The 26,754-nt window shown below is 41.2% G+C and overlaps 2 protein-coding genes across 3 annotated transcripts in view; one reads left to right on the forward strand and one right to left on the reverse strand.

The window, feature by feature from the left end:
- The first annotated feature begins 955 nt into the window (after positions 1 to 955).
- Positions 956 to 3,612, forward strand: gbx1 (gastrulation brain homeobox 1). Its single transcript, XM_010729189.3, has 2 exons — positions 956 to 1,685; positions 2,380 to 3,612. The coding sequence occupies exons 1-2, from the start codon at positions 1,235 to 1,237 to the stop codon at positions 2,892 to 2,894; spliced, it is 966 nt and encodes a 321-aa protein (XP_010727491.1). The 5' UTR covers positions 956 to 1,234; the 3' UTR covers positions 2,895 to 3,612.
- Positions 3,613 to 8,204: 4,592 nt separating this feature from the next.
- agap3 (ArfGAP with GTPase domain, ankyrin repeat and PH domain 3) overlaps positions 8,205 to 26,754 on the reverse strand; it is a 110,731-nt gene continuing 92,181 nt past the window's right edge. For both annotated transcript variants that reach the window (XM_027287835.1, XM_019273232.2), the window contains exons 14-18: positions 23,903 to 24,057; positions 23,336 to 23,426; positions 22,089 to 22,311; positions 12,370 to 12,625; positions 8,205 to 11,745 (exon numbers count right to left, since the gene is read on the reverse strand). In XM_027287835.1, coding sequence (XP_027143636.1) covers positions 11,515 to 11,745; positions 12,370 to 12,625; positions 22,089 to 22,311; positions 23,336 to 23,426; positions 23,903 to 24,057 — 956 coding nt within the window. In that variant the 3' untranslated portion in view covers positions 8,205 to 11,514. The remainder of the gene's footprint in view (positions 11,746 to 12,369; positions 12,626 to 22,088; positions 22,312 to 23,335; positions 23,427 to 23,902; positions 24,058 to 26,754) is intronic.

Below are 26,754 nucleotides of genomic sequence, written 5' to 3' on the forward strand. Positions count from 1 at the left end.
TACAACTCCCAGTGCGCAAAGCAAAATGTGCGTTATTTAATTCATAAAACCCTTTCGGGGATGATTTAGTTGACATATGATCTGTAAGAGACGTTAAAGTTTATAATTCACAGCTTCTTTTTTTTTTTTTTAAAATACCCCTCCCTACTTCCTTCCTCCTCCTCTTCTTGAGTTCAAACAAATTTGACTTTGGCCACTATGAGTGCGTGTCCACACACTGCAGTTGACCTCGCATAAACGTCTTTTATCTGAATCTAATTTCGCACAGAGTATCTCTCTCCAGGGAACAATTGTTGCAGCACTTCTTTTTTTTTTCTTTCTTTTTTTTTCTGGAGCCCAAACGCATTGTTTTATAGCCGCGGAGAATAGGACAGAGAGCGGGGAAACATCTGCCTCTCCCCTCCCTCCTGACTCTGATGCCCATCGGCCCCAATATTTCAACAAAAGCCACCGTTGTTTTACGCTGTCCCTTGCATCCAGAGTAATTACTTGTCATCAATCAAAATTAATAATAGCTGATTGGGTTGGTGTGGTCAACGATTATAGAAGGGGAAGGGCTGGAACAGTCTCTCACACCGTTTTGCAGTCAATGGTGAAACCTGGCAAAAGAGGAGGAGGAGGGCTGGAGAGAGAGAGAGGAGGGGGGTTGGTGGTGGTGGTGGTGGTGGTGGTGGTGCGACCCGTCTATTTGGTCTCCACTGGGAAACTACCGCCTCTCAAGACGGCCAAAAAGTCAGAGGCTGAATAAGGAAATGAAGCGTAATTTGAGGAAGATGGATGAGCCCCCAGGGAAACACCCCCTTTTCATTCCTCTTGTATTGCAGATGATAACCAATGCGCTCTCGCCCTCTCTCTCTCTCTCTCTCTCTCTCTCTCTCTCTCTCTCTGCGCACGCACACACACACACACACACACACGGTGCATCGGAGAGGGGCGGAGGGAGGAGTTGCAAAGAGGGGAGAGGTAGATAGATAGAGAGAGCGTGTGTTTATGTCTCAGTGTGTGACAAATAAGAGGGAAAAGGTAGCGGCAGGGCACACAACAAAGCGCCCAACTGACTGACGCATATAGAGTGCAGAGATCCGGAGAAGCAGTCCACTCCAATACGGGATGACAACACGGCAGAGGATCTACTTTCAATTCACTCTGTCTTTGCACTGAAAGTTTTGCGCGTCGCCGAGGAGAGGACACCTGCTTTCAAGTTTCCACCAAAATAAAAGTGTTTGCCTGCAAAATGCAGAGACCAGGCGGCCAAGGGACGGCGTTTTCTATCGATTCGCTGATAGGGACCCCTCAACCCAGACCGGGACACCTGCTCTACACGGGTTATCCTATGTTCATGCCGTACAGACCTTTGGTTATTCCACAAGCTTTATCCCACTCGCCTTTATCGTCTGGTATACCTCCACTCGCGCCTTTGGCTTCTTTTGCGGGACGGCTCACTAACACGTTCTGTGCCAGTTTGGGACAAGGGGTGCCATCCATGGTTGCGCTCACCACGACGATGCCGAGTTTCTCGGATCCTCCGGACAGTTTCTACCCGCCACAAGAACTCCCAGGTCCCCGTTTAAGTGCCGCCGATCCCGGTGCGAGAAGGCAGGAAAGTCCGCACTCTGACGAGCTGCACAGCCGGGACAAGAGCTCCGAGCTGCTGAACTTCTCGGAAACTTTTCAAACAATATCAGGTAAGCTCGGCCTTGTTACTTTTTTAAAAATGCTATCTTTTTTTTTTCTTTTTTCTTTTTTTTAAAAATAATTATTTATCAAATCCAAAACTAAATCTGTTGCGTAAAATTGGGCCACTGTGCGTAAATGCCTTAAAGTAGAGAGAGTGTATGCTTGGTGTCATATCAGAAAGCAAAAATATTAATGATACATTTATTATGGTCCAAGTTCTTGGAGATGCAACCTGATGACACATGAGCTATAAAATCATTTAATATAAAGGTCATTTCAGATAATAGATGTTTTTAAAGAACACGCTATAATTGAAATTATTTCTTAATTATTCCATGATGATAAATAACTGAAGAGCACTCTTGGCCACATTTTAAGGAGCTGAGATGGGAGATGAAAATAAACATAGTCTAAGTTGCCAAAAACGTACCAATGAGCTTCATTGAAAACTTGGAAAACAACTCAGTGTTTACACACAGGACAGCTCCAGTGGCCTAAAATGACTTCAGTTATTGTTGCTGCTTGTAAAACAAAACATTTGAATTGTTTTTCAGCCATTCTATTCATGACTATTATCTCTACCAGCCTCCCCAAAAAGGCAATGATTGATGTCTAATGTTGTGAGACGTTGCGTAATGGTCTTCTTTGGCTTCCAGGCTCATGAAGTGACTCAATGTTGAATGTGTTTCTTTACATTTTTAGGTGAGACCAAACTGTACAGCTCAGACGACGAGAAGCTGGACCTAAAATCAGCAGACACAGTATGCAGTGACCGGGAGGACAGCTCCGCAGACAGCGAGAACGAAAGTTTCTCAGACGGGAACAACTGTGGCTCCCTGTCCCAGAAGAGCAAACTAAAAACCGGCTCACAGGAGGCGCTACCGACCGGCAGCTCAGCGGGGAAGAGCCGGAGGAGACGAACAGCTTTTACCAGCGAACAGCTGCTCGAACTTGAAAAGGAGTTTCACTGTAAAAAGTACCTTTCTCTGACTGAACGCTCCCAGATCGCACACGCACTTAAACTGAGCGAGGTGCAGGTGAAGATCTGGTTTCAGAACCGCAGGGCCAAATGGAAACGGATCAAAGCCGGCAACGTGAACAACCGGTCAGGAGAACCAGTGAGAAATCCCAAAATTGTGGTGCCCATCCCTGTGCACGTCAACAGGTTTGCTGTGAGGAGTCAGCATCAACAAATAGAACAAGGGACCAGGCCATGAACTCTAATGAAAAATCCAAAATATGATGATAATAATTATAAAAATGAAAAAAAACAAACACTTACATTGACTCTTATGTTCCGCTGATTTGTTGAACGCATGAAGCACAAAAAGGAGGATCCGATTATTTTGTCTGAGAGGTGAGACTGAGCAGAGGAGAAGATTTGCTCGCAGACAAATCAATTATTTGGCAATATGCTGTCATTTTTATTTATTGTCCTGTGAATATGTAAATATAAATGGGTAAAAATTGGTACAAATGGGCACTATGAGATGAGACTGTAAAGATTTTTTTAAGTATTTATATGTAGGGCCAAAATGTTCTGTTGGTTATGTGCATGTCCTCATTTGGTGAAGCTGAATTATTTTTTTTGTTTTGTGTTTCGTACAATTTGTTGACTACATTTGCATGTAAAGACGTTTTTACATTTTTTGTTTGTTTGTTTGTTTGTTTGGCGATTGTAGGAATCACATTTGACAGCTATTTGTGGAAAAAAAAAAGAAAAGATGTGAAGGAAACAATGACCAAACAAGGGACAAGTGTAAAGTATATTGACCTAATAAATCGCTTTATACGAAAGTTGGAATCCAGATTGAATCATTGTTGTTCAGAGAGTAGAGTAACAATGTTTTTGTGATCGCGAAAAATCTCTGGGGATTATTTTTATTCTGCTAAACTGAAAAATAAAATTAAAAATGTGGCCTGAAATTTCGAAACAAAGCGATTCAGTCTGAATAATACGAGGGCAAACTGCAGTTAGGCGACTATTGTGATATGAGCACAATTAAAGTAAAAAATATCACGTTTTTTTAAATCATTAGGACATCATTTCAATTTTATAGTAACACTATTTATATGTAATTTCTAAATTTATGAATGCTTTCACTTAAAAAAATATCTTTCACGTTTCAGCGTTGCAACTTTTCAGATGTTTTCAGTGATGCAACGTCGCAGCTGCAGCTTCTGCACATTTGATGTTACTAATATTTTTTTTATTATTATCCTGAAACAGATCATGACCTGAAACGTAGATGGCTCTTCTTCTTCTTTTTTTTTTTTTTTAAACAGAGGCAGTGATTGATTTCTCTTTAGGAGGCCATGTTGTCTCAAGTGGACTGATGGATCCTCATTAGACTGGGCACATTCAACACACTGTAATGAACTTATCTATCAGTCACTGCAAAGAGAGACAGAGAGAACCAAACCTACAGCAGCTGTCACTAATCTGAGAGCTAAGCTATTTCATTTTGGTAAAACAATAAAAAATAGACTCTAGCATAAATAAAAATCCCAACATGAAGAAGAGCATAGAGAAGAAATGTGATGTTTCTGTGACATATTGCAACAGACACAAGAATTTCCTGAAATAATGTGTCATCTTTACTCAGAAATATTGACACCTGTGGAGAACTCTTAAAAAATAAAACTGCAAAATAATGATTTGAATGCTCCAATGAGAGAATATTTCACAATACCACTGTAAAAGAGGCAACACATCACCTGAAAAAAAAGGTATAATGAATAAAATGATCTCCTACAGCTTCATAACTATTAACACTAACAGACCTCATCTGCAGGACTATAGTGACAAGCAAAGAAATGCGACAGCTTGCTCACTCAGACCAAATATGGAAACTTACATGGCAATGCAAAATTACAGAGCAGCACTATTAAAATAATCTGCAACTTCAAATAATGTCTGGCCACATAGCTATCCGGTTACAGGAAAAGGGAAAACAGGACTTGATGTTTTATGCAAACTTTCATATGCACGGTTTCTCTGAACTGTTTCCAGCAAAGACTCATGTTGGAATAATTTCACTTCACCTCAGATGAGAGAAAGTGATTGGTTTTCCTGTTTCCAAAATAGACTCACGCCTCAAGCTATGTTTAACCAATTGCAGCAGCAGCACCTGTTGAAGTATGATGATAGGGCGAGATTCTTCAAATATTTTATTAGCATTAATATTTTATTAAATTCACCTTCTTGAATACAGCAGGAAACACGTTACTATCTTCCCTCTCATAGATGCACACACCAAAAATGATTTTTATCTCAGCTTGACCTCAGAGCACAAATAGACATTTCATGACCTGGGCATCCATGAGTAGTAAAGTTTATTTCACCATCCACCTCATACATCAAGACTGTGACACTTGGATGGGGATTCAAGGAGTGATGAGGGAGCAGTGGAAGTTTTATTATGGCCTAAGAGCTGACTAATATAGACGGTCAATTCCACGACATTGTGCCAGAGAGCAACAGCTATTTCTGTCCCCATGAGCTGCACGGTGGAGGTGATGATGAGGAGCCATGACACAGCTCAGACACTAAGTTCATGTTGGTTTGTTATTATCAAGATCCTGCGAGTGGGACTATTTTATTTCAGTTTTATTGTTTCTCTGCTGTTTTGTGCAGGGGAAACAATTATCAGTCAGATTATTAACTAAATATGTGACATCTTATAAGATTGTTTATTCAAAACACTTTCAATTAACATCAGGTCATTTTATTTGGCTTGAACAGATGTGTAATTTTTTGAATAAAGCACTTGTAAATTTGGTAATCCTTTATGAGCTTTAATGATGTTACACCTAAAGTGAACACCAGTCTCTGAAGACAGTACCTGTATCATTCTGTCATACTTGGATCACAAATTGAAATATCAGAAGTTCTCTCCAGCAAAGACATTAAACCATTTCCACATTTCCCACCTGGAGAGAGAGAGACAGAGAGAGAGAGGGAGAGGGAGAGGAAAGCGAGGGATCTCATTATTTGCTAGTTGTGTGAGTGCAGACTGCTCAGCGCCGACTGGAGGCCTGACTTCTTGGGAGGGTCCGGACGGTCGTGGCTACAGTGATGTATGGGCAGATGCATCAAATCGCACAAGATAAACAAGCGATGAGTTTCATCAGGGCCATCATAGCTTTAATTTGGCTGCCTAATGAGTCAGATCTAGTGGCGGAGATAAGAGTTGTCAGAGGCCCAGCTCTAATGAATTTCTTGCCACTTGTAATCAAGGTTGCCTGTCTGAGGGGGGATGATTAATGGAACCCTGGAGGATTCCCTCGGCCCTCAGCCTTCATTACAGCTAATGCATTCTCAGGCAAATTAACAGAGAAATGCAGGCAAAAGCCAACGGGGAAGCGGAGAGAAAGAGAGAGGGAAGAGGAGAGAGAAGGGGAGAGAATGGGCGAGGGCGATGGGAACAGAGCGTTTATGTAAGACAAAGGAGAGAGAGGAGGGTGAAGAGGACGATAGCGTGGTGGGTATGAAACAGCCAGGTTGGCAGCAGAGGAGAGGACGAGACAGAGAGGCAGGGGTGAGCTGAAATCCTCTGATTAGCGAAGAGGTTCAAGGATATGGAAATGAGAATGGAGACATGAGTTCGGAGCAGTCGGAGGAGAGGGCAGAGTGCAACATAGATGTACTGGTCAGACATGATGGAGCTGAAATTGATAAATGGATGTTCAGTCAGGTCTGGGGAGGATTCAAGAAAGGAGAGATGGTCAAATGGAAGGAGCAGAGTGGATATAATTACTGGTTAAAGAGGTTAAAGGGGTTAAGGGGGGAGGAAACCGGGAGCAACAGTATCCAAATTAAGACAGGCTGACACACACACGTAAGACAAACCACCTTATAGAAACATTTATGTTACGACGGGGCACATCACTGACTGCTTGCTAACAGGCTGTTAAAGTGGCCTGTGGCCAAGCAGCTCCTACATGTTATGGAAATACAGATTTAATGTTTGCAAATATGGTCTCGTCAGGTCTTTGTGTACCCATCCATCAGCCTCAGACCCACCTCTGCAATCCTGGAGGCAATTTGTCTGAGAAGAGGTGGGCGGCAGAGAGCCCTCCTCACTGTTTAGCAGGCCCTGATGAAATATCAAAACACACAGCAGTGCAAGCATGCGCTGCTCCAGTCTCACCACAACAAACACAAGTGGCCGCGGTCTGCGTGAGGCATGATCATAAATTACAGGATACATTCTTTTGGTGATATTTCTCAAGAGATGTGGCATGACTACGATTGGGATTTAATTTAAGCAACGCTTTGAAATTTGAACATCTAAAGTTCCTGAAGGCTAAAGCCGCTACAATCAATATTTTTATATTAACACTGGATCCCTTTAATATGTGAAAGGGGTCGCTTATAGTGATGAACTCACAAAGAATGATCGTCAGACGCTGCAGTTTCCCTCAGACCTGAACCTTGTGTTTTTTAGCCTTTATCTCATTGGTTTAGTTTTCCGTTTTCTGCTTTAGAGTCGTTCCTGCAGAAAAGAAAGCTTTAAAAACTCACCGGACAACACCTGTCGAGCACAACACGGACAGACAGACAAAGTTAGTGACTAGCTGATAAACTCAGTGGAGAATTTCGAAGCTAAAGAGTCACATATTTCCTTCTGGAGTTGGTGGAGACCACAAATGGAGCTAAAAGGAGATGATGTGTCAATGCTCAAATGTGAACATTAACCCTGGATAATTCAAACAAATAAGCAACAATCAAAGTTTAAAAGATTTTTATTATTATTAATAGTTAAACAGTATTAAAAAAAAAAAACTCAGCTAATCTGCTTGTACGTATGCGTGTTAATGTGAGATTTCATTCACGGCAACAAAACAACCCACCAACTGTCTTTAGACTCTGATTCAGATAGAAAATCATGTGAGCCCATAAGGAAGTTGATTGATGACAGAAGTTTTAAGGGCATTTAAGCATGTCTCGGTGCATTGTGGCTCCATGTCGAGCCTGTTCCAGGGGAGGAAGAGGAAACACTGAAGAGAAACCAGGTGATAAAGCTCAAACAATGCCGGCCAACAGAGAGAGGAAGGGGATGAAGATATGCTGAGACAAGATTAGCAGGAAATAAGAAGTGGATTAGTGAGGGCTTGACTCCTCTGAACACTGAGACCTTTCACTTTTCCCCACGGTGTTGTGCTGCCTGACACTAAGCCCGGCTCTTTATCTTAATCCTCTTTCAGCGACTGTTGGGGGGTCCCACAAGCAGGAAGTGGAGAGGTTGGTTTACTTACCTCAAGACAGGCTTGACTGAGTTGTCTTAAACACATTAACAGGACTGAGTCTGTTCCAGTGATGTTGAATTTCCCCACGAGGTTTGATGATGGAAACACGCAAAAGGCAAGAACATGAAATGGCAGTACTTGTTAAAGTGGTAGGGAGACCTTTTTTTTTTTGAAAGAGAGTCTCACCTTGTCAGTTAGCCGTCAGCAGGTCATGTACAGAAGTGACAGGAACATGATGGATGACGAATGAACAACACATACACGAGACAAATGTGTCGATTTCCCTAAATGCAGGGAAGGCTACATTGTTTTATTTGAGTGTTTATTAATAGGTCAACAGTCAGCCAAGCATCCAAGCATACAACATGTTACTCTTTAGCTTTTGCCTTGTTTCACGTTCTGAACGTAAAAGAATTACAATAGGAAAATTAACTTGAACAAAAACAAAACAAAACAAAAAAGATATTTACATACTGCATTATAAATATGTCAAATGTACATCATTATACACAAGTACCAAAGATGGCCGGTTAATGTCGAGACCAAACAGAAGTACCTTAAAAATATGCCTAAAGAGAAACAAAGACAACATATCAAAATATGGTTTATGGGTCAAAGGGACTGTTGACCTGAAACCGGATTAGTTCGTTTCTCTAGGAGGAGCTTTTCTCCAGATAAAAGCATTAAGCTAATATGTACACTTCATGTTGGTTGAGGAGAAAAAACAGGCAGGTTTCTAGTTTTTTTTTTTTTTCAGCTTCTACAATATGTAAATAAGGGTTCAGGTAATCACTATACACATTAAACTCCTCTCAGTAATCTCCTTGGACACTGAAATGTACTTATTAAAATAAGTTGGTCAAGTAGAAATCAGAAATAAGGCCAGTACCACTGTACAGTACAAGTAAATTTAAAAAGGTATCTGGTTGAATTTGTGGCCAGATTTGGGATGTCTTGAAGAAATCATTTAACAATATTCTTATTCACTTTCTTTCTGAGAGAAGATTGATACTATTCTTGCGTCTGTGCATTAAGTATGGAGCTAGAGAAGCTGTTTAGCTTAGCTAACACTCTCTTGTAGTTTGGAAGTTTGGAAATTTGCGCACCAGTACCTCTTAAGTTTATAAATTAACATTTCATATCTTGTTTGTTTGATTCATATAAAAATGGAAACCTTAAAATGATATATTTGTGTAACTTCTTTTGCTTTGCTTTTTTTTGCTAAGCCAAGTTGGCTCCAGCTTCATACTTTTACAGACACAAGAGTGTTATTGATCTTCTGATCAAACTTCTAAATCAAGAAAGCAAATATTCTTATTCTCTTGCTGAGAGTTAGATGAGAGGATTGATACCAGCCTCGCGTCTGTGCGTTAAGTACGAAGCAAGAGTTGGGAAGCTTGTTAGCTTAGCTAGCATAAGGGACAGAGTTAGCCTGGCTCGCTTCAAAGTTTGCATCCCTAAAAACTTACAAACTAACATAATATATCTTGTTTGTTTGATTCACATAAAAATGGAAACATTAAAATGACAATTTGTGTTTTTATAGGGAGTTTGGTGGTGTAACTTTTTGTTAAGCCAAGCTAACTTTTTACTAGGCTAATCAACCCCTGACTCCAGTTAGGCACTTATTGCGCAGACACAAGGGTGGTATTGATCTTCTGATCAAACTTCTGATCAAGAAGTGTATTTACAAACATGCCAAACTGTTCCCTTATGATATCGCTGTCTCCTGAATTTAGAAACATCCTCTTTTGACCACATATTCATTCACCGTGGGCTCTGAAAACAGGACTACTGTAAAGCAACAACGTGGAAATCGTGAAGATAAGGTACCAAGTTAATAACTTGCTCTGTAAACATACATCCTGCCTTTGTAAACGCATAAAAATCAAGACGTTTTAAAACCTTAAAAATGGCAGTTGAGTAAAAGGGAGTACTGTAGACATTGTTTAAACTACCTGAATTAATTTCTTACCCAAGTCCTAATTAACATAAATGATTTGGCTTATCATGTCTGTGGAATACTGTACATTTGTATTAATGCAAAGAGAGTCAAACTAATTATGCTTCCCTCTATGAACTTCTTTGCTCATTTTAATCCCTAAATGTCGCTCTAACTTGAATGTAGTTTGTTAACTACCTGCTTTTAGACGGACAGGTTCTCAGGAAAGGGGGAGCGCACATAGGTTGAAGTAAAGGGTTGTTTTTTTTAAATGCTAAAAGTCAGAGTTAGTTCAAACTGTTCTTATAAGGAATAAGGTGAAGGAATGAGAACTACTTTTTTTTTTACAGATGTCTGTACATTAAGAGACAGTTATGTCCCCATATCTTCACTGTAGGTCTCTTCTCTCCAGTGTCCTTTCTCCAATGTTTATGAACATAAATTCCCAGTCGCTCTCTGCTGCACACGGTTACAGACGGCGACGTAAAGCACACACGTATCATACAGTTATGTATGGACGCACACACACACACACACACACACACACAGCACCATATATGTATTTCACAGCAACAAAAGAGGAAATGCTCTCGAGAGTACCAATTTTACAGCCGTTGGCTACAGGAGGTGTATGGATATTCCAATACGCTTATGGTTTTTAAATTGTGTGAATCTCTTGTCAAACAATTATTGAGACAATCTGGTCAATCGGAAAATTACTCCAACAAAGACATCGTAATGGTACAATTTCACTGTTTCAATCAAATCCTTTGAATCTGAATGAATTCTGATTGAAGAGGCACGCTTACAAAGCCGTGTAGCTCAATGGTCATAAAACATTAAGCCCCTTAATTCCTTCGTAGTCATGGACACTTTTACTGGAGGATCACGACAAGGGTGGCAAAGGAAATGACTTACTTTCACCCCAAAAGGAATTCTGCAATCAACTCCTTTATGATGATCCGAACCCATTTTCCTGTGAATTAAGTATCTAAATCATTTGGACTCTTCAACTATAATTGCTTTGCCTTTGTATATGAATAATATATCAAGAGTTTGATAGCTGTGTTGAAGACATGCATCATTACTAAAGCTGTAACAGCCCCTGATATCATAGAAGATTTAGTTTCTTCCCTACATCATTGTTTTGTCACTTGTAAAACTATTCCTCACAGTTTCATGTTATTATGCTTAGGCTTGGAAATTTGAAGGAAGTTTCTCATTCACGTTCATTATAAAATCAGTTCACGTAGCAGAAGGGGAAGACATAAACGGAAATGTTCAAGCATTAAGGAAATGCTTTTCGTAGGGTAGGTATGAATGCCAAAGTAAGTCATTTGTTTGGTTGACGCTTAAAAAACAAAAAGCTTAAAGCTGATCATGATCTTTTCAGACCAAGATTGAATGAATTAAACAAACAAAACAAATATAAAATAATAATATAAAACAAACAATGTACAATGTCCAAACCCCACAAACGCCCACTTATTTTGGCATAGTGGAATATCAACAATGAGTCCCTCCTGATCTCTCTCCATTGGTACTGATTCTGGGTTACACAGTGTAAAACAGAGGAGGAAGTACTGGGAAGAGACAGGGGTGGGTCCGGGGTTTTGTGTTTGCCTGCGCCTGCTCTCCGGTCCCTACATGATGCTGATACTACGGTTGAGCTCACACTGGGCATTGTTGTTGTTGATGTTGGGATTGGGGTTGCGGCGGCTCATGTTGGGCGTGGGCACGGACGTCAGGCTGCTCGTATCATTAGGGCAACCGTGCTGAAGTAAGATGTCTGCGCACTCCTGGCTGCCGGCTCGTCGAGCGTAGGACAGCGTGGTCTGGCCACGTGCGTCCCGACTCTTCACGTCGACGCCGTACTGTAGGAGAACGTGACAGGTATGGAAGGCAGATCAGATATAAGATTTTACATATTTTAGGAAAATTCCAGGGAATTTCCAGGCATTTATCAATAATTAAACTGCAAATAAAAAAAAAATAACGGTGTGACAAGAGGATTTAAAAAACACCAGATGCGATGCAAGTTTTCCCCAGTTTTCTTGTCACTTGCTACAACAAGAAGCATTTTCAGAGCTCTGTTTATTGCCAGAGGTCTTTATTTACTGTAAACTACAATGGTCACTGTCTTCTTGGAACAGGCAATGCAACAACTTTTGGTTGACCATCAGATCAAATCGATCTCCTTTTGAAAACTGTATGTTTTATTGAAAACATTTGAACAATGAGCCTTATGTGTTTTGTGTATGATTTTTTTCTCTTTACATTTTCTTGAAGTATCGAAGTATCGAAGGATTTTAGTTACAAATCCTCAGAGGAATTTTCTTATTTATCCTTACTTACTTTAAATAAAACTTGCAGAGAAAATATTTAAACAGCTGCATCTGAAAGATTGGTAAAGAATTGGTTATATAATAACAACTCTGAATTCACTTGCCCAAACACTAAATGCCTTTAATAACAACGTACATCCACCTCTGACTCACCCAGATGAGAAGCTGCGTGATGACCACATTGGCCATTGCGCAAGAGAGGTGCAGAGCTGTGCGCCCATCTCCGTCCCCGTAGGTCTCGTTAACCTCCTCCTTGGTACCGTGGGCCAACAGCACCACCACCAACCTCAGGTCATCTTCCACCACCGCCCGAAGCAGCTGCTGACCCAGAGGCACGTCCGACTGGGGAAGTCCTACCAGGAACAGCTTCTGCTCATACTTGGCTCGGATCCAGCGCTCCTTCTCCTCCCTGGAGAGAAGGAAATGACAGGGACGCTACAGGTCAGGCGGGGTAAAACATGGCAAACATGCGCAATGAGCAATTTAGCACCTAAGTTAAAGAACTTTCAATGCATAGCTCATAATTCAGACGCAGTGATTTGAAGACAAAGCCAAGTGCGAAAGGTAGAATGTAGACACACAAGGGAAGTATTACAGTAATTGGCCTAAGAGTCACTGGTGTAAAGTGACATTTCAAAATTATTAGAGCACAGGCAAGTCACTAGCCTTCACTATCACAGTGGGAAATAATACAGTGAGATTGGCTACAGAGATGAGAGAATGCCAAAGGGTATGATGCTCTGGGCAATATTCCACTTTCTAGTGATTACGGCCGACAGCAAGACGGTTAGAGCCTGGCCAGCTTTCTAAAGGTTACACATCTTGAACAGCATGTCTGCTGCGGACAATACAGGAAGGAGGGGGATGTATTTTTATCAGTGCTGTCGGCTGTCAGTCTGAACTGGTGGATCCCCTCCACAAAAGAAGCAGTGTGTCTCCGAGCCCGGTCTCCCTTGGGGTGGCTGGGCCCTGAGTCAGATCGATGGGGCTGAATGGCAGCCAGAGAGGGACGGTGGGATGTGGGGCTCCTTCACTCTTAGCCTGGAGCAGAGAATAGAGACTGAGAGGAGGCTCCATCCTCTATCGCCGGGCAGAATTCTATCTATTGCTCTCCATCTTGACCCCCCCCACGCTTTATTCTGTGCCCACATACAAAATGTCCAAATAAGAAAGAAAAAAAAAATCAATATCAATATGTGAATGACTGAGCATGCCCAGTGTGGTACTAACCCTGTGACCCTGTCAGCCGGTGTGATAAGGGAAGCAGAAAGAGGCTGTTGTTTGGATTTGTGGGTGAGTGACAGAAAGGAGAAGGTTTGGACGGATAAGTTGAAGCTGCGACGCTGGCCAGAGTGACAAGGCTCTCGGGGGACTCTCTATCAACGGGCCAGGGCTTGGCAACAAGTAGAAACTGACAATCTAATCCACTTAAATTCTATTTCATCATAATCACAGTGACAACTAACTGAAACAGTACAAGTTAATTACCAAAATCAACCTTTCAGAGGAGCAACGGAGCAGCACATGTGTACATTACATTATACTTTTATTATGTTTGTTTAATCCAAATTACAAAAGTAGAATTTTCATACATTTGTTTTTTTTTCTATTTTTATTCTCGTTTCCAGCTCAATACGATAGAAATGAATGGAATTTCATTTGTGGTTCCTAAAATAATATTCAAGGGATGAAGACAATCTCATGAAAGGAACAAAACAAGCAACGTGTCTGCCCTTCCTGCTGCGGCTCCTTTCATGTAAATCCACTTAAACAGCCCACAAAAATACAGATTTTAAGGTGATACTCAGCATTACTCAAACTGGAGTGAATATTACATTTGTTGGAAACTATTTTCAGGTACAGACAAATACAGATACACTGATGTGTTTTAATTGTTTCTAGATAACAATGAAGGTCTGTGGCACAGAGAATTAAACGCCAGGTTTTGTCTACACAGAGTAATACTTGTTAGTAGGATCAATTCATTTCCTGAAACAATGTCATGGTTATAATACATAACTCACAGATATCTAGCTATCTCAAGACAGAAACTAACTGCACACTAAAATACCCACAAAGATGAAAGAGAAAATATTTTCTTTTGTAATTTGTGTAAACTGATCTCATATATGTCCCTGAATAAACAATTTTCAATGACAGCAGCGGTTTTAACAATAGTAACCAGTTCACCATTAGTCACTCTCCTTTATTACGACCTTAGCGGATAGGTGTCAGGGCTGCCAACTTACTACAGACAGCAACCATTTTCAGACTCATATGTCAGCTGCCAGGCTCACTTCACAAAGCAGTCTGTCTTGCACAGAGGAGCCTGGCACTGGCCCAAACTACTGGAGTTAAGGGATGTGATGGAAGACGGACATGTCTTTATCAGAGCCCAAGCACAGTTCGATTTACTGCATTAACACCACCAGAAGCTCATAAAGCAACTGAACCCACATCTTAACATAATCTTAAAGCTATTGCGTCTCTAAGCATATGGCTACATTTATGTTATGACCTCAGAGAAAATGTAGAGGAGAGGAGAAAGTCCTTCACCCTACTAAACCATAAGAAAATCTTTTCTTAAGGATGAGGGTATTATGTGAGTAACAATACAGCCCTAATGGCAGGCAATTGCAGTGGCTCAGAGTTTTATGGTGTAAGACCTCCATCAATCCCTACTCAGTCATTATGTGCGGACAACCCTGTTAGCAAATCAATTGGCCTTAGAACCAGTGGACTGCTCAGAACAGGAAGGGGCTGTCCTCCCCTCCCCTCTTATTTCCGGTGGAATCTTTGAAAACAAGTGTATTTTTTTTTATTGCCAAAGAGGATAAAGTATGTCTGAAAAGTCTATAAGCAACTGTAATCCTCAAGGCAAAAAAAATCTACAACCTTTAACAAAAAAAAAAGAAAATCTGTGCACGGTTAAAAACAATCACTGGGAGCTGTTGTCCAAAGTTTGTTTCAGAAAGCTAGACCATGAATGAGATGCTCATTCTGTAGAGCCCAGTGAATTGATATGAGCTAAATGAGGCAGAAAGTTAGCACCAAGATGTGAAACAAAAAGGCTGAGGAGAGCCATTAAGAAGACGTCAACGTCTCAGAAAGGAGCCCTGAGGACACTTTGTTATCCTCCGCTACAAAATCAGCCCCGAAGACCTGCAGGAAAAGGCCTCACTCACTGCTGATGCTGAGCTCTAAATTCAACCACAGTTCTCTTTACAAAAAAAAAAGAAAAAGCAAAAGCAGCCAGGCAGTGGTTTTTAAAAATTCCTAAGCTGCTGCCACTTGAAAGACAGAGTGTGAAAGGAAGTGAAATGGTAATCCCGCCTCTGTCTTTTGTTTGAAATAGAAAAACAATCCAAACAGAGGTAGGGTTTAGACAGTCAGGGGGAAAACTGAGACCCTTGAAAAGGACACTTCCTCACCGCAGGAGGAAGAAAAATAAAATCAGCAGATTTAGCATGTCAAAGTGCCAGGACAGAGAAGCCGGGGAGGTGGAGAGGGAAAGGAGAGTGAATTTTCACAGCATGGGGGGATATTGAGGAAATTGAACTGATGGTTACTTTTATACACACACGCACACACATCCAGGCATGGGCACCAACAGACAACAATTTCCCCACCCTTGCTTAGGCACATACTTGCTCTAAATTTCTCTGTTGCTTAGGGGACAGAGGGGAGCTTAAGGTTCCCAATAAAAATGCCTGTGTCTCTTTTAACTTAAAAAAAAAAAAAAAACAAGCGGCGCTTGCTTCGCCACAAACATCCTTCATCATTCAGAGTTATCTCTCAGCTGATCATCATTGTTTAACTTCACATTTTTTGTGAAAGGAATCTTGGGGGAAAACATCAAAATGAGAGAGAGAGTCTAAAGTGGAAACAGTCTCCTGTCCAGAGCTGGTGTCCCCTTTCATTTGCCTACGCTGAGCCCACCTAGATAAAAGGCAACTTTAACAGTAGAGAAAGGCCTCTTTTATAATTCTATTAGAGCTCTGTCCTTTCAACTCTCCGTTGAGCAATGGATCCTGACCCTGACTTAATTAAGTGGCAAATGGCGGAATGATTCTCCTAAACCCAGCCCACGGAGTCAAGAACACATGACTGAATTCAAATAAAGAGGGACAAACAAGGATAATTAGTCAAGCCTGAAAGACAAAGGCGAATGGGAATTTATAGGAAGGGAAGAGAAACTGAGACGGTGGGGGTGGAGCCAGTGGTGGAGTAGCCACAGAATGACCAATCTGACTGCCCGCAATAAAGGTGCATTGGTCCATAGGAAGAGGAGGATGTCCGTCCCACCACTCACACATTTTTCAAACACATACTGAGTCCTCCTAAACAATCAAAGCTTCTTCAGCTCCTCCTACTCTTCCCCGAGGATCCAACTTCACGGACACATCAAATAGACGCAGTGAAGGGGAGAAATGGTGGTGGTGGTGGTGGTGTTGGAGGGAGGGGGTGGAGGGGGTCTTGGGGTTTGACCAGCCTGAACAGACCTCACAGTGGGGGTGGGCAACTTGTATGGGACCGATTCCCATGCAGCCAGCAGCTTCACTTCCACAAACCGAGGGGAGGGAAGAGACAGAGAGTGAGGAAGAGGGACAGCAGCAGAAAGACAGAGAGGGGGCTCGGAGGGAAACGACAGAGATGAAAAAAAGCGCACACAACGGGGAAAGAAAGCTGGGCCCCAAAGCATCAAAGGTTGCTATGGGCGAGAAATGAAGGAGCAACACAGTAAACCCCGCAGCAAAAGTGCTAAATAAGGCCCCCTATGGTCCAGCGGGTACAGTGTAGACACGGTATGCTCTGCTCTGAGAAGAACAGCTGCAAAAGAATTAAGACAAATATTTTTACAAGTGGAATGGATGCCACTTTTCTTGCTTCCAGAGCGCGGCCTGAACAGATGACCAGAATTCAAAAGGTTGTTGTGTTGAGCTCTATAGAAAAGGCCAATAGGAGAGCATCTGGGTGCCGTAGGCAGGCAGAGGGATGAGTTGAATATATTGTGACATTAATGAGGTTGTCAGACTCCTCGTGATGGAGTGGCTGTGTTTTTGTGCCAGCAAGACTAACACCCTTAAATGCTCATGCTGTTAACCCCTGCTGAACCCTCGCCTCTCATACAAAGCTGAGGGGACGATAACACATGCCCTGCTTATGTATGCAGCCTGCTTCACGCATGTACACATTTCAAAATTGCGATCACATAAAGGGATCGTCTTGGATCCGTTTTCTTTCACGACATCAGAGCTTTTTGTTAAGATTTTGTAATGCTAACAATATTGCAACTCAATTGCACGGTTAAGTGGACTGCGTCATAATGAATCATTCCTCTACCTCTACCTGGCTATGGAAACCCAGTGGCATGTGGGCAATTAGTGGCTGTGGTACCACTTCTCCCACACAGGGCTAATTACTGACCTGTGGGTTTCATTTAGAGAGAGAGGGCGAAAGAGAGAGAGAGAGAGAGGGAGGACATGGGAAGACCCAGTCATTCATTTGTCTTAATTAATTACTCTTCCTCCACCAGGGCTCCTGGCAAGGCCGGCTATTCTAAAAGCTCTTTTGAGAGTTGGCGTTCCAGCACTCCTAACCTGTGAGTAGCCTGGAAGCTTCGCTCTGTGTTTTGGAAGCCAACGTGGAGGACTTAGGCCACTGTGGACCAATCCTAGACCAGGATACTATTGGCCACAGAGCCGAAGCTGTGAACGCAACAAAACAGCCAGGGAGGACGAGCCAAGATGCCACTGCTGGAGCAGAGGGGGTTAAAAATGAGGCAGCGGTGCCAGGTTTGGAGAGGTTAGCGGTGTGATTCATTTTTATTACCACGCAGCCCCTGCAGGCGGCAGGAGTGGCAAATTATTTCTGAAACAAAGTGGAGGGCTCTCATCAGAGCTATTACCTGCCTGTGGCCGAGGGCGGCGCGGAGCCTACAGAGGGTGACAGTGAGAGGCCCGCGTCAGTGAGGGATAGCCGTCCACATCCGTCCACGCTCCAGGACATCTCCCCCAAATGAGAAGTGGTGTCTGTGTATGTGTGTGTGTTTGTGTGTGTGTGTGTGTGTTTGTGTGTGGTGTGTGTGTGAGTGCTAGTAGAAGATGAGGGTAAAGTTAGCTGTTGGACCTCCCCCACAGTATCCGTCAAAATAGTCTGCGGTGTTTTCTATCACGAACATGCCAAGCAATTAGAGGTGACGTGCAAAACACAACATCTCCCAGGTGCTAATTAAAAGAACAACTCCCCTCCAATATGCTGACTGCAGAGATCAGCCATGATGCAGGGTTTGCACAAATTTATTATCAGGGATGTAACTGTAGCCTAGCCAGGCCTGACTTCCACTTTGAATGTATTCTATATTATTTAGGCCTTTATGAAAGGGTTATAAATGATTACAAATGGCTTTATCGATGGTTAATAAATCATACAGTCGTTATAGATCAGTTATAAACCATGAATAAAACGACAGGTTGTGAAAAATCACTGTGGCTGTTTGAAACATCTGATTTCAGGAAATGGGCTGCAGACGATCTCAATCCAAATCAATCCATATTAAACAAAATATTAAACACTTTCGACTGCAGACTTCACGATCAAACGTCTTTATAAAACAGCTTATTAACCTTTAGAGCTTCAGGCTCCATGGCTGATTAGAAAGACACATTTAATAATGGATTAACAAGATTTTTAACTGCAGTCATACTAAATAGAAAGGACACTAGCCAAAGGAACGTTTTACAGCCTGGAAATCCAAAATTTGTAACAGTAAATAATGTATTACCAGTTATAAGTAGTAAGTATATAAGGTGCCTTATTAGAATGTGCTACCATGCATTCTTCTACTACTCTCTTATCTAAAAACAGGTGACATAAATACATACAGTATATGCATGTATGCAGATATTTAAACATGCTTCCCATTATGATGCCTGTAATCAGTCTGGTCTACACCAGTAATTTTCGGTGTTGCTGTGCGGCTCTGCGTACGACAAATCTATATATTGTGTTCTTTCGATCCAGAATATCATAAGCTAAACCAATCTTGTGGATGAATGCTTTTAAGTTAAATCTCAAAAATGCAAGGGATAAAACTAGTCTTGCAGGAGACATTCAGTCAGACGCCGAGTTGATATTCAGGTAGTTACTGAATCGTTTAGATTAGGTGTCACTAATGTTTAGTGGGACTCGGGAGCCATACACTGCCTGCCTGGGTGCCATCACAAAGCTGCTACATGTCACCGATGTGACACAATTAAAATCCTCTCATATATGCTCCGCTCAAGTTAAGAGGAGCATACGCAGGCAGAGAGTCAGGTCAGGATTTATGGTGTTAAAAGAAAGAAAGAAAAAAAAAGAGCTACATCCCATTAAGTTGGTTATAATTCATCACTCATGATAAAGCAAAAATAATTTTGCAACGTTTACCCCACAAGGGTACATTGTTCTATCAGCAACAAAATCATCAGCATCTCAATAACCAGTGGCCATATGTGATATTTACAACTGCTGTTTTTTGTCTGAAGATTACTTATGCTGCAAATGAGATTTATTGTTTGACAGTGAAAACTAATGGAGATGCTGCTGCGGGATAAGATCGGATTTTTTCAGACAATGAAGAACCTTCCTGCTTGAGGCGACGTGGGACTGACAGTGGTAGGGAGAGGAATCAACATCAATAATCTTTCATCAAGTCCACAGTGGAGCACTTTAGCGCAGATACCATTCAATAAATAACTGTAGGCCATCATTCAGTTCTGAACTGGCCAGAGAAAGCAGGGTGGATTTAAGAGGATGGAGGCATGAGACTATCGAAGAATGAAGATGAAAAACCGCCCAATTACGACCTGAAAAAAGTATTTTAAATGAATATTTTACGTGAAAAGATCCCTCATAATGTACCGTTTTACCAGTACTGGTTATGTTGAGGTGCACTGTGAAACTGCATGAATTATAGTGCTACAAGTCCTAAACCATAAAATATACTCTGTTCCTGAGAAAATCGATACTGCCATAACCAGAGCCATGTGTTAGTGTGACTGTGACAAAGCAGATTTGGGAAAAGGCCAAACTCATCCCACATGTCTCTGGTAATGGATGATGTAGGTAAAAGCCCACAAAAACAAATTATGGAATATGAATTAGGGTTGGATTTGGCCAATACTTGCCACAAGTTAGTCATTTTGTCCACTGCTAGCTGTTAGTAATCTATCGGCATCAAACAGTTATGGTGGGTAAGTGTTAGAAACCCTGCCTTCAAGAGCTACAAACCCTCACTCTTTAGTACACTATGGGATACAGCTCACAATTTACAAGCTACGACCAGCACGCATTTTAATAAATGACTTAAATGATTAATCATTTATCAAAACTGTTGATGATTCATTGTTTTTTGGGTTACTTGTACTATTAGTTTATCTAGTTTTTCAGTAATACATGTCTTATTTATGATTAGGGACAATAAAGTGTTCTATTACACTAATTCACTAAATGTTTCAGCACTGACTTGTATTCACAATATAACAACAAGAAAGCAAATACAGAATGTATATTTCCACTAAGGCTGCACAATGCACTAAATTGAAATTCATCACTTGTTCTTGGGCCCAACTTTTGACAGATTTCAGTAAAATTTGGTGTTTCAAATAAACATGACAGAGACACAGACCTGCTGCTTATACTGCCAAAACACATCAACTTTAGCCAGCAACACAACGCGCTTCTTAGTGAAGCCTTAAAGATAATATATATTATATTTGTATTATTTTGTAGCCATAAACGCAGCAGCAGTTGTAGTAGTAGTAGTAGTAGTAGTAGTAGTAGTAGAAACTCTGTTTCTCTGTTGGTATGTCACTTTCTGTAACAAAGTTACAAAGCTGTGATGTTAAAACAGTCTAATGCCACCAGGGAGACCCTACAGACAGTCTTTGCTGTGACAGACAGAGTGATGACCTGGCCCTGTGTGATGGATATGTGACACGGCAGCTTGGGGCCCGAGGGCCTGGCTCTTGGGGTGGGGTTTAGCCATAATGGTGTGCTTAATTACCTGCACAGCCACACAGCAGGTCATTAGTCAGACTGGGACGCTAGGTCTCACCTGTCACCAAGAGATAAACAATCCTCCTACCAGATCTGGGTACCTCAGAGGAAAGCGAACAGATAGTCGTCGGGTAAGTTGGGGCAGGGCAGTACGGGGTAAGTGGAAAAGTATAATTTAAGAGATACATATTAAAAAGATAGAAAACTCTGGTTAAAGAAGTTGTAAAAGTTCAGAACAATTTTTCATTCCTACTTACTGTTAAACTCATCTGTGTGTGCTGATATCGAGCAGGAACAAAGAGCCTGGCCTGGTTTCAGATGTGGTTTACGTTAAAAGATCTTCTCTTGTTTAGCTCTTACATGTCAAGTGACAAACATGATGGATTTGGAGCTAGTCAGGGTATTTATCAGGTAATTGCAAAACGACGTCACGCAACCCTTCCATGAATTATGGTTTTCAAGTCAAGTTAGTAGAGGGACAGACGTAGAAGACAACAGATAAAAAAACAAAACAGATATTATATCCTGAAATAAAGACACAGGGATATAGATGCCAACAAAAGAACTGATGCAAATAAATCAGAGGCATTGTGATCAGTGTGTAAAGGATGGGCCGATGCTCAAACATAAAATACTACACTCTTGGCTCAGCAGACTGACTTTTATGAACCCGCGGTGCTTCTTATGGCGCATTTTGTGGTGTGAACTGCCTGTGCTGAAATGTGGGTGGCTAATAAACGGCAGCTAATGGAGAGAAGACAGTGTTGCCTTCTTGTACTATAATCTCTGCATGCTTCATTAAGCAGCACCTTTATTTGTGTAAGGACACTAACCTGGTGCTATCGCTCCCAGGCTTGGTGTAGCCTTCCAAAGCTCCCTCCCACACGCTGTTGGCCATTGTGTTGCCGATGGCCGTCATCACCATGCTGAGCTCCACTGGCCAGTCGTCCAGGTCCAGGGAGCGGACACGAGACAGGTGGGTGCCCAAGTTTCTGTGGATCCCGGAGCACTCAATGCACATCAAGGCGCCCAGGTTCAGACTGGCCCAGTCTGGGTCTGCGTGATAGAAGAAGAAGATATAAATGTATTGACAACTTGATTTGAGCGTTAACCTTGGATCTTTGTAGAGTTTTGAACATCTTATATTTGTGATTATGTTGCTAGATATACTATGGATAAGGCTAGAACAAGCAGTGTGCATCATGGCTGCATGTTAAAGATCCCGTAAAGGTAGCTAGACACTTTACCATAGCTTGAGGTAAATGGTGTCCATCAGCACAGAGAATGTATACAGTAAGACCCAGTTTTATACTGCTGCCGTGGGCGTAATATTCCTGATTAAGTTTGACTAATGTGTTACCGCCTGTTGCAACGCAGTGGAAAAATAAAATGCAATCATAACCGAGAAGAAAAAAAAAATCAAACAGTCCTAATTATACTTATATAGAATCATGTGTAATAAAGTTACAGAGTATAAAATCAACACTGACAGAAACATGAGGTACCACAGGAGCATTTTTATTACTGATTATCTATACCAATGTACTATATTTGAAAAGTTTACAGTTTTCAAAAGGAGTTAGGGTCTCAATGTTGATGTTTCTTCTAATTAGAAAGGAAAGACTAAAATAGGGAATAAGTTGAGGTATGCTTGGGAGCAAACCTTGTTTCCCATTAATGAAAGGTGCTGCAGCCAATCAGACACATCGGTTGCTGTTTGTTCATCCAACTTCAGCTCTACTTAGTTGCCCAAATTTGGATTTTCTGTCTTTAGTAACAATGGCAGTGAACCATTTGAACTGAAATCCAAACCCAATTTCACATTATTTTGCAAATAAATGTATTCTAAATGTAGTGAGTTGAACTGAACAATTGAGTCAATGTCCGAAACATGACATCACCATCACCAAAGTAGTAATCAGGTTTAGTTGTATTGCACTGGCTGGAGATACAGTAGTTTATAACTGTAATTTTTAATGCAATAACTTCATAAAGCCACTCACAACACAAATGCTCATATGAAACACTTTGTTTCCTACTATACAAGGTCTTTATCTATGTGTTGAATTAAGATACTCACTAGGTGCATCACAGTCCACACAGAAGCTGTTCCCCCTCACGTTTCGTATGGACTGAATGGCCATTGCGTCACTTTGGCTGCCTAACCGAGACTGTAAGAAAACAAGGGAGAGAACAAGTCAGCAGGAACTAATTATTGCAAGAGTAAGAGAAGGCAAACAATTACAGCCGGACTCAAATCATAGACAACCAGGGATGGAGATGGAGGGAAGGTTTTTTTTTTTCAAAGTCTTAGGAAAAGAATGAGGCAGAGAAAATATGAATATGAAAATGAGGCCGTGTCTCCCCAGTATGCTGACACAAGCCGTGTTCTATCTCTGATGTCTGTCAGTTCTAATAAGAGATCCCCCACTCTGCGGTGCACCTGTCTGACAACCTCCCACATGTGACAGCTTGAAGTGGGTGAGGAGGGGCGATGGAGGGGGGAGTGCGCAATACAGGTTGGAAAGAAGGGAAAAAGGGAGAATGTTAATGAAGCAGCAGAACTGTAGGGCGATGACGATGCTGTGATTGGACAGTAATCGCCAATCCTGACGTGATATTGCTCATCTTCCATGACCTACTGTACCTTGTTCTTTATGCTCTCACAAGACTGCAGGCTGGCAAAGATCTGGCTCTCAATCGCTTGGACCCACAGTTCCCTCTCCTCGTATGTAGACGCTTCAAAGTTCCACGTCTGACCCGTCAACGACACGATGATGAACTCAAAGGAGTCTTCTTGCTCTGGAAAACACAAATAAACAATAAATTGGTACTTCGGCAACACGTATGTCGCCCGTGGAATCTGACTCTGCAAGTCAGTGGCACAGCTCAGTGATTGAGGCCCATCCATGCAGGAATGAACGATGGAATAGGCTTCTGTTGAACACTCAAGTGATTTCCTGGCACATCCTGTGGTCCCTCCGACTGCTGTTTTATTTGATGATGCCTCAAAATCTCCAACTCATAAATGCCAAGACACGTTTTAGTTCCTCTCTGCTGGATGGAGTCAAATGACTTATTTTGATGTTTTAAGTATTAAACTCACACTTATCCCAAAGTTATAAAACTCTATGAACTCCTTGACTGTACATACTAAACAGGGAAAAAATGAAACTTAAACTTCTGACCACCATTTTGGCATGGCAGACAGGTGTAAATACTACAATGCCCAAGAGCCGCAGGTCGGCATTGCCATATAGAAGAAGGCGATCAGATTGATAAATTTAAAACATGTCATTGTTAAATTTGTGATCAAAATATGGCACCAGAGTCACTGACTAAGTCTGGAAATTTCCAGAATCTCAAAGTAAATGAATTCAAGATGCAGCTCTATTCTCTCTACACTACACCACTGTTACTGATACACAAAACAGAATTTTAAGGTTTGTAATTGGATATTGTTTGTTGAAATGTACCTCAAGAATCATAGTTAAACCCCAAAGCCTTTATCTTCACATGCTTGTACCTTCGACTTATCAAGGAGTTGTTAATCTTTCATAATGATACATTACCGATATAATTCATAATTTTATAGAATATTAGCAAGAAATTTAACTTAAATGGAGCCTTTTGATATTTTGTCTTTCAGCATACTGGACAAGGCTCAGGATTGGGATCTGATTGAAGATCTTAGCTGTTTCACTGCATCGTCCTTGTCAAAAACTGTTTCACTAAGACTTATCATGACTTAAACATGTTCCTCTGTAAAAGTGTCCTAATGATAATTATTCAGTGGCATGAAGTACTGAATAAAGGTAATCTTGGTTTCCATTAGTATGTAGTACATTAGTGTCTGATGGAAGAAGACAATAAAGAGTCTAATGATGTCCAACATCAATTAACTTTGTTTACACCCCACGTCTTGTATATGTTTATTTTCTGAAATGCATTTGTTGTTGTTTTTTTTAATATAATGAACATATATTTCATATAACCGGCTTTGAAAATCGTGAATCGGCAGTGTTTTGTTTTTTTCCCCCGCTCTTTGTGTTTAACTAAGATTTATGAAAATGTCACCTGTCGAGGTCTGACACAACATATGTTCCAACACATGCTATAATGCCTCTGCTGTTCAGAAGCAATTCATTAACTCCGTACTGTACAATGCGACTCGTGTAACATCTATGGTCTGTGCACATGCTTGAGCTCATAGCCAAATGATTTGTAATTACCTAATTATGTCTATGCAAATAGTCATCTCATTTGCATAAACCATGTTTGGAGGACTGGAGGCAAGTAGACACAAGGGGAATGTTTTTTTCTGCGTGGCTTTATCATCATTTTTTAATAGAAGTTACATTAAAAAGAAAAATGTGTTAAATGTACAAAATATATTTATACTCCTAATGTAATCCTTTGACATTTGATGCGTGAGGTGTTTAATATTAAATTAACTCTATGAGTTATAAAATGATGGCAATCTGATAATGATAGGATCATGAGACAAATCATCGAATCAAAAGGATTACTACACTTTATAATCAATTCACCCTCCTTGGTGCGAGACACACGCCCTGTGCTGTTAAATGACAGATGTCTGACAGACGCCACTAATGTAGCAATCCCTGTGCTGCGGTGGATGACCATCTCTTCGGGGAGAAAGCAATAATCCAATTAGCTCGACACCGACTTCAATTATCTGATTTAGTTTGTGCAATCGACTACAGGTCACAGAGAATCAATAAGGACTTGGAGGCCTCTTTATTTAGACTTGAGTGGAAAAAAATGTCTTTGTGTGGGATGTTTTAAAGCACCGGTGGAGATTAAAATATAAAAATCTATTTTTGATGGAATCAAAATGGGTCAGCTTAAAGGTGACAGAGAATAAAAGCAGCAATAAAATGTGGAAACACAAGCAAAAAGCTTGATTATTTGGAACAGATACAGTAGAAATCAATTTTGTCCTGTCCAATATAACTTCAGGTACAATAACTAATGCATTTGATTATAATTTGTGGTTTCCCAGATTCAAATGTTGTTGTACTGGTGTTTTCATCTTTTTAAAAAACCTGAACAAAGCTAATTATTCTGTTGGCTGCCCAGGCAATAAATTGGAGGCATTAAAACACTTTCATTATGGAGATTAAAAAAGCAACGGATGGCTGGATTCTTAAACTGATGAGCATACAAGGGAAAACAAATCTAATTCTCCATGCATAGTAATGCACATGCGAGACATACTGTAACCACTAAAGAGACAGAGCAGCATGTGCAGCAAGAACCTTTATGTGTGACACAGGTATTGTCATTACATGCAGCTCCAGCACACTGATATTACTTTTTAATGCCGTCCACAGTGCGGCAATTCAGCTCCATGAGCCAAAGCAATTCTGCTCCATGTAAGTATGATGCTGAGGTCAAAGTGGTCTTCTCAGAGACGGTAAATCTGCACATGAACAATGTGTCAAAGGCATCACCGCTATCTTACAGGCACCTGCC

This window comes from Larimichthys crocea, chromosome II (assembly GCF_000972845.2).
Source record: "Larimichthys crocea isolate SSNF chromosome II, L_crocea_2.0, whole genome shotgun sequence".
Classification (NCBI taxonomy): domain Eukaryota; kingdom Metazoa; phylum Chordata; class Actinopteri; family Sciaenidae; genus Larimichthys; species Larimichthys crocea.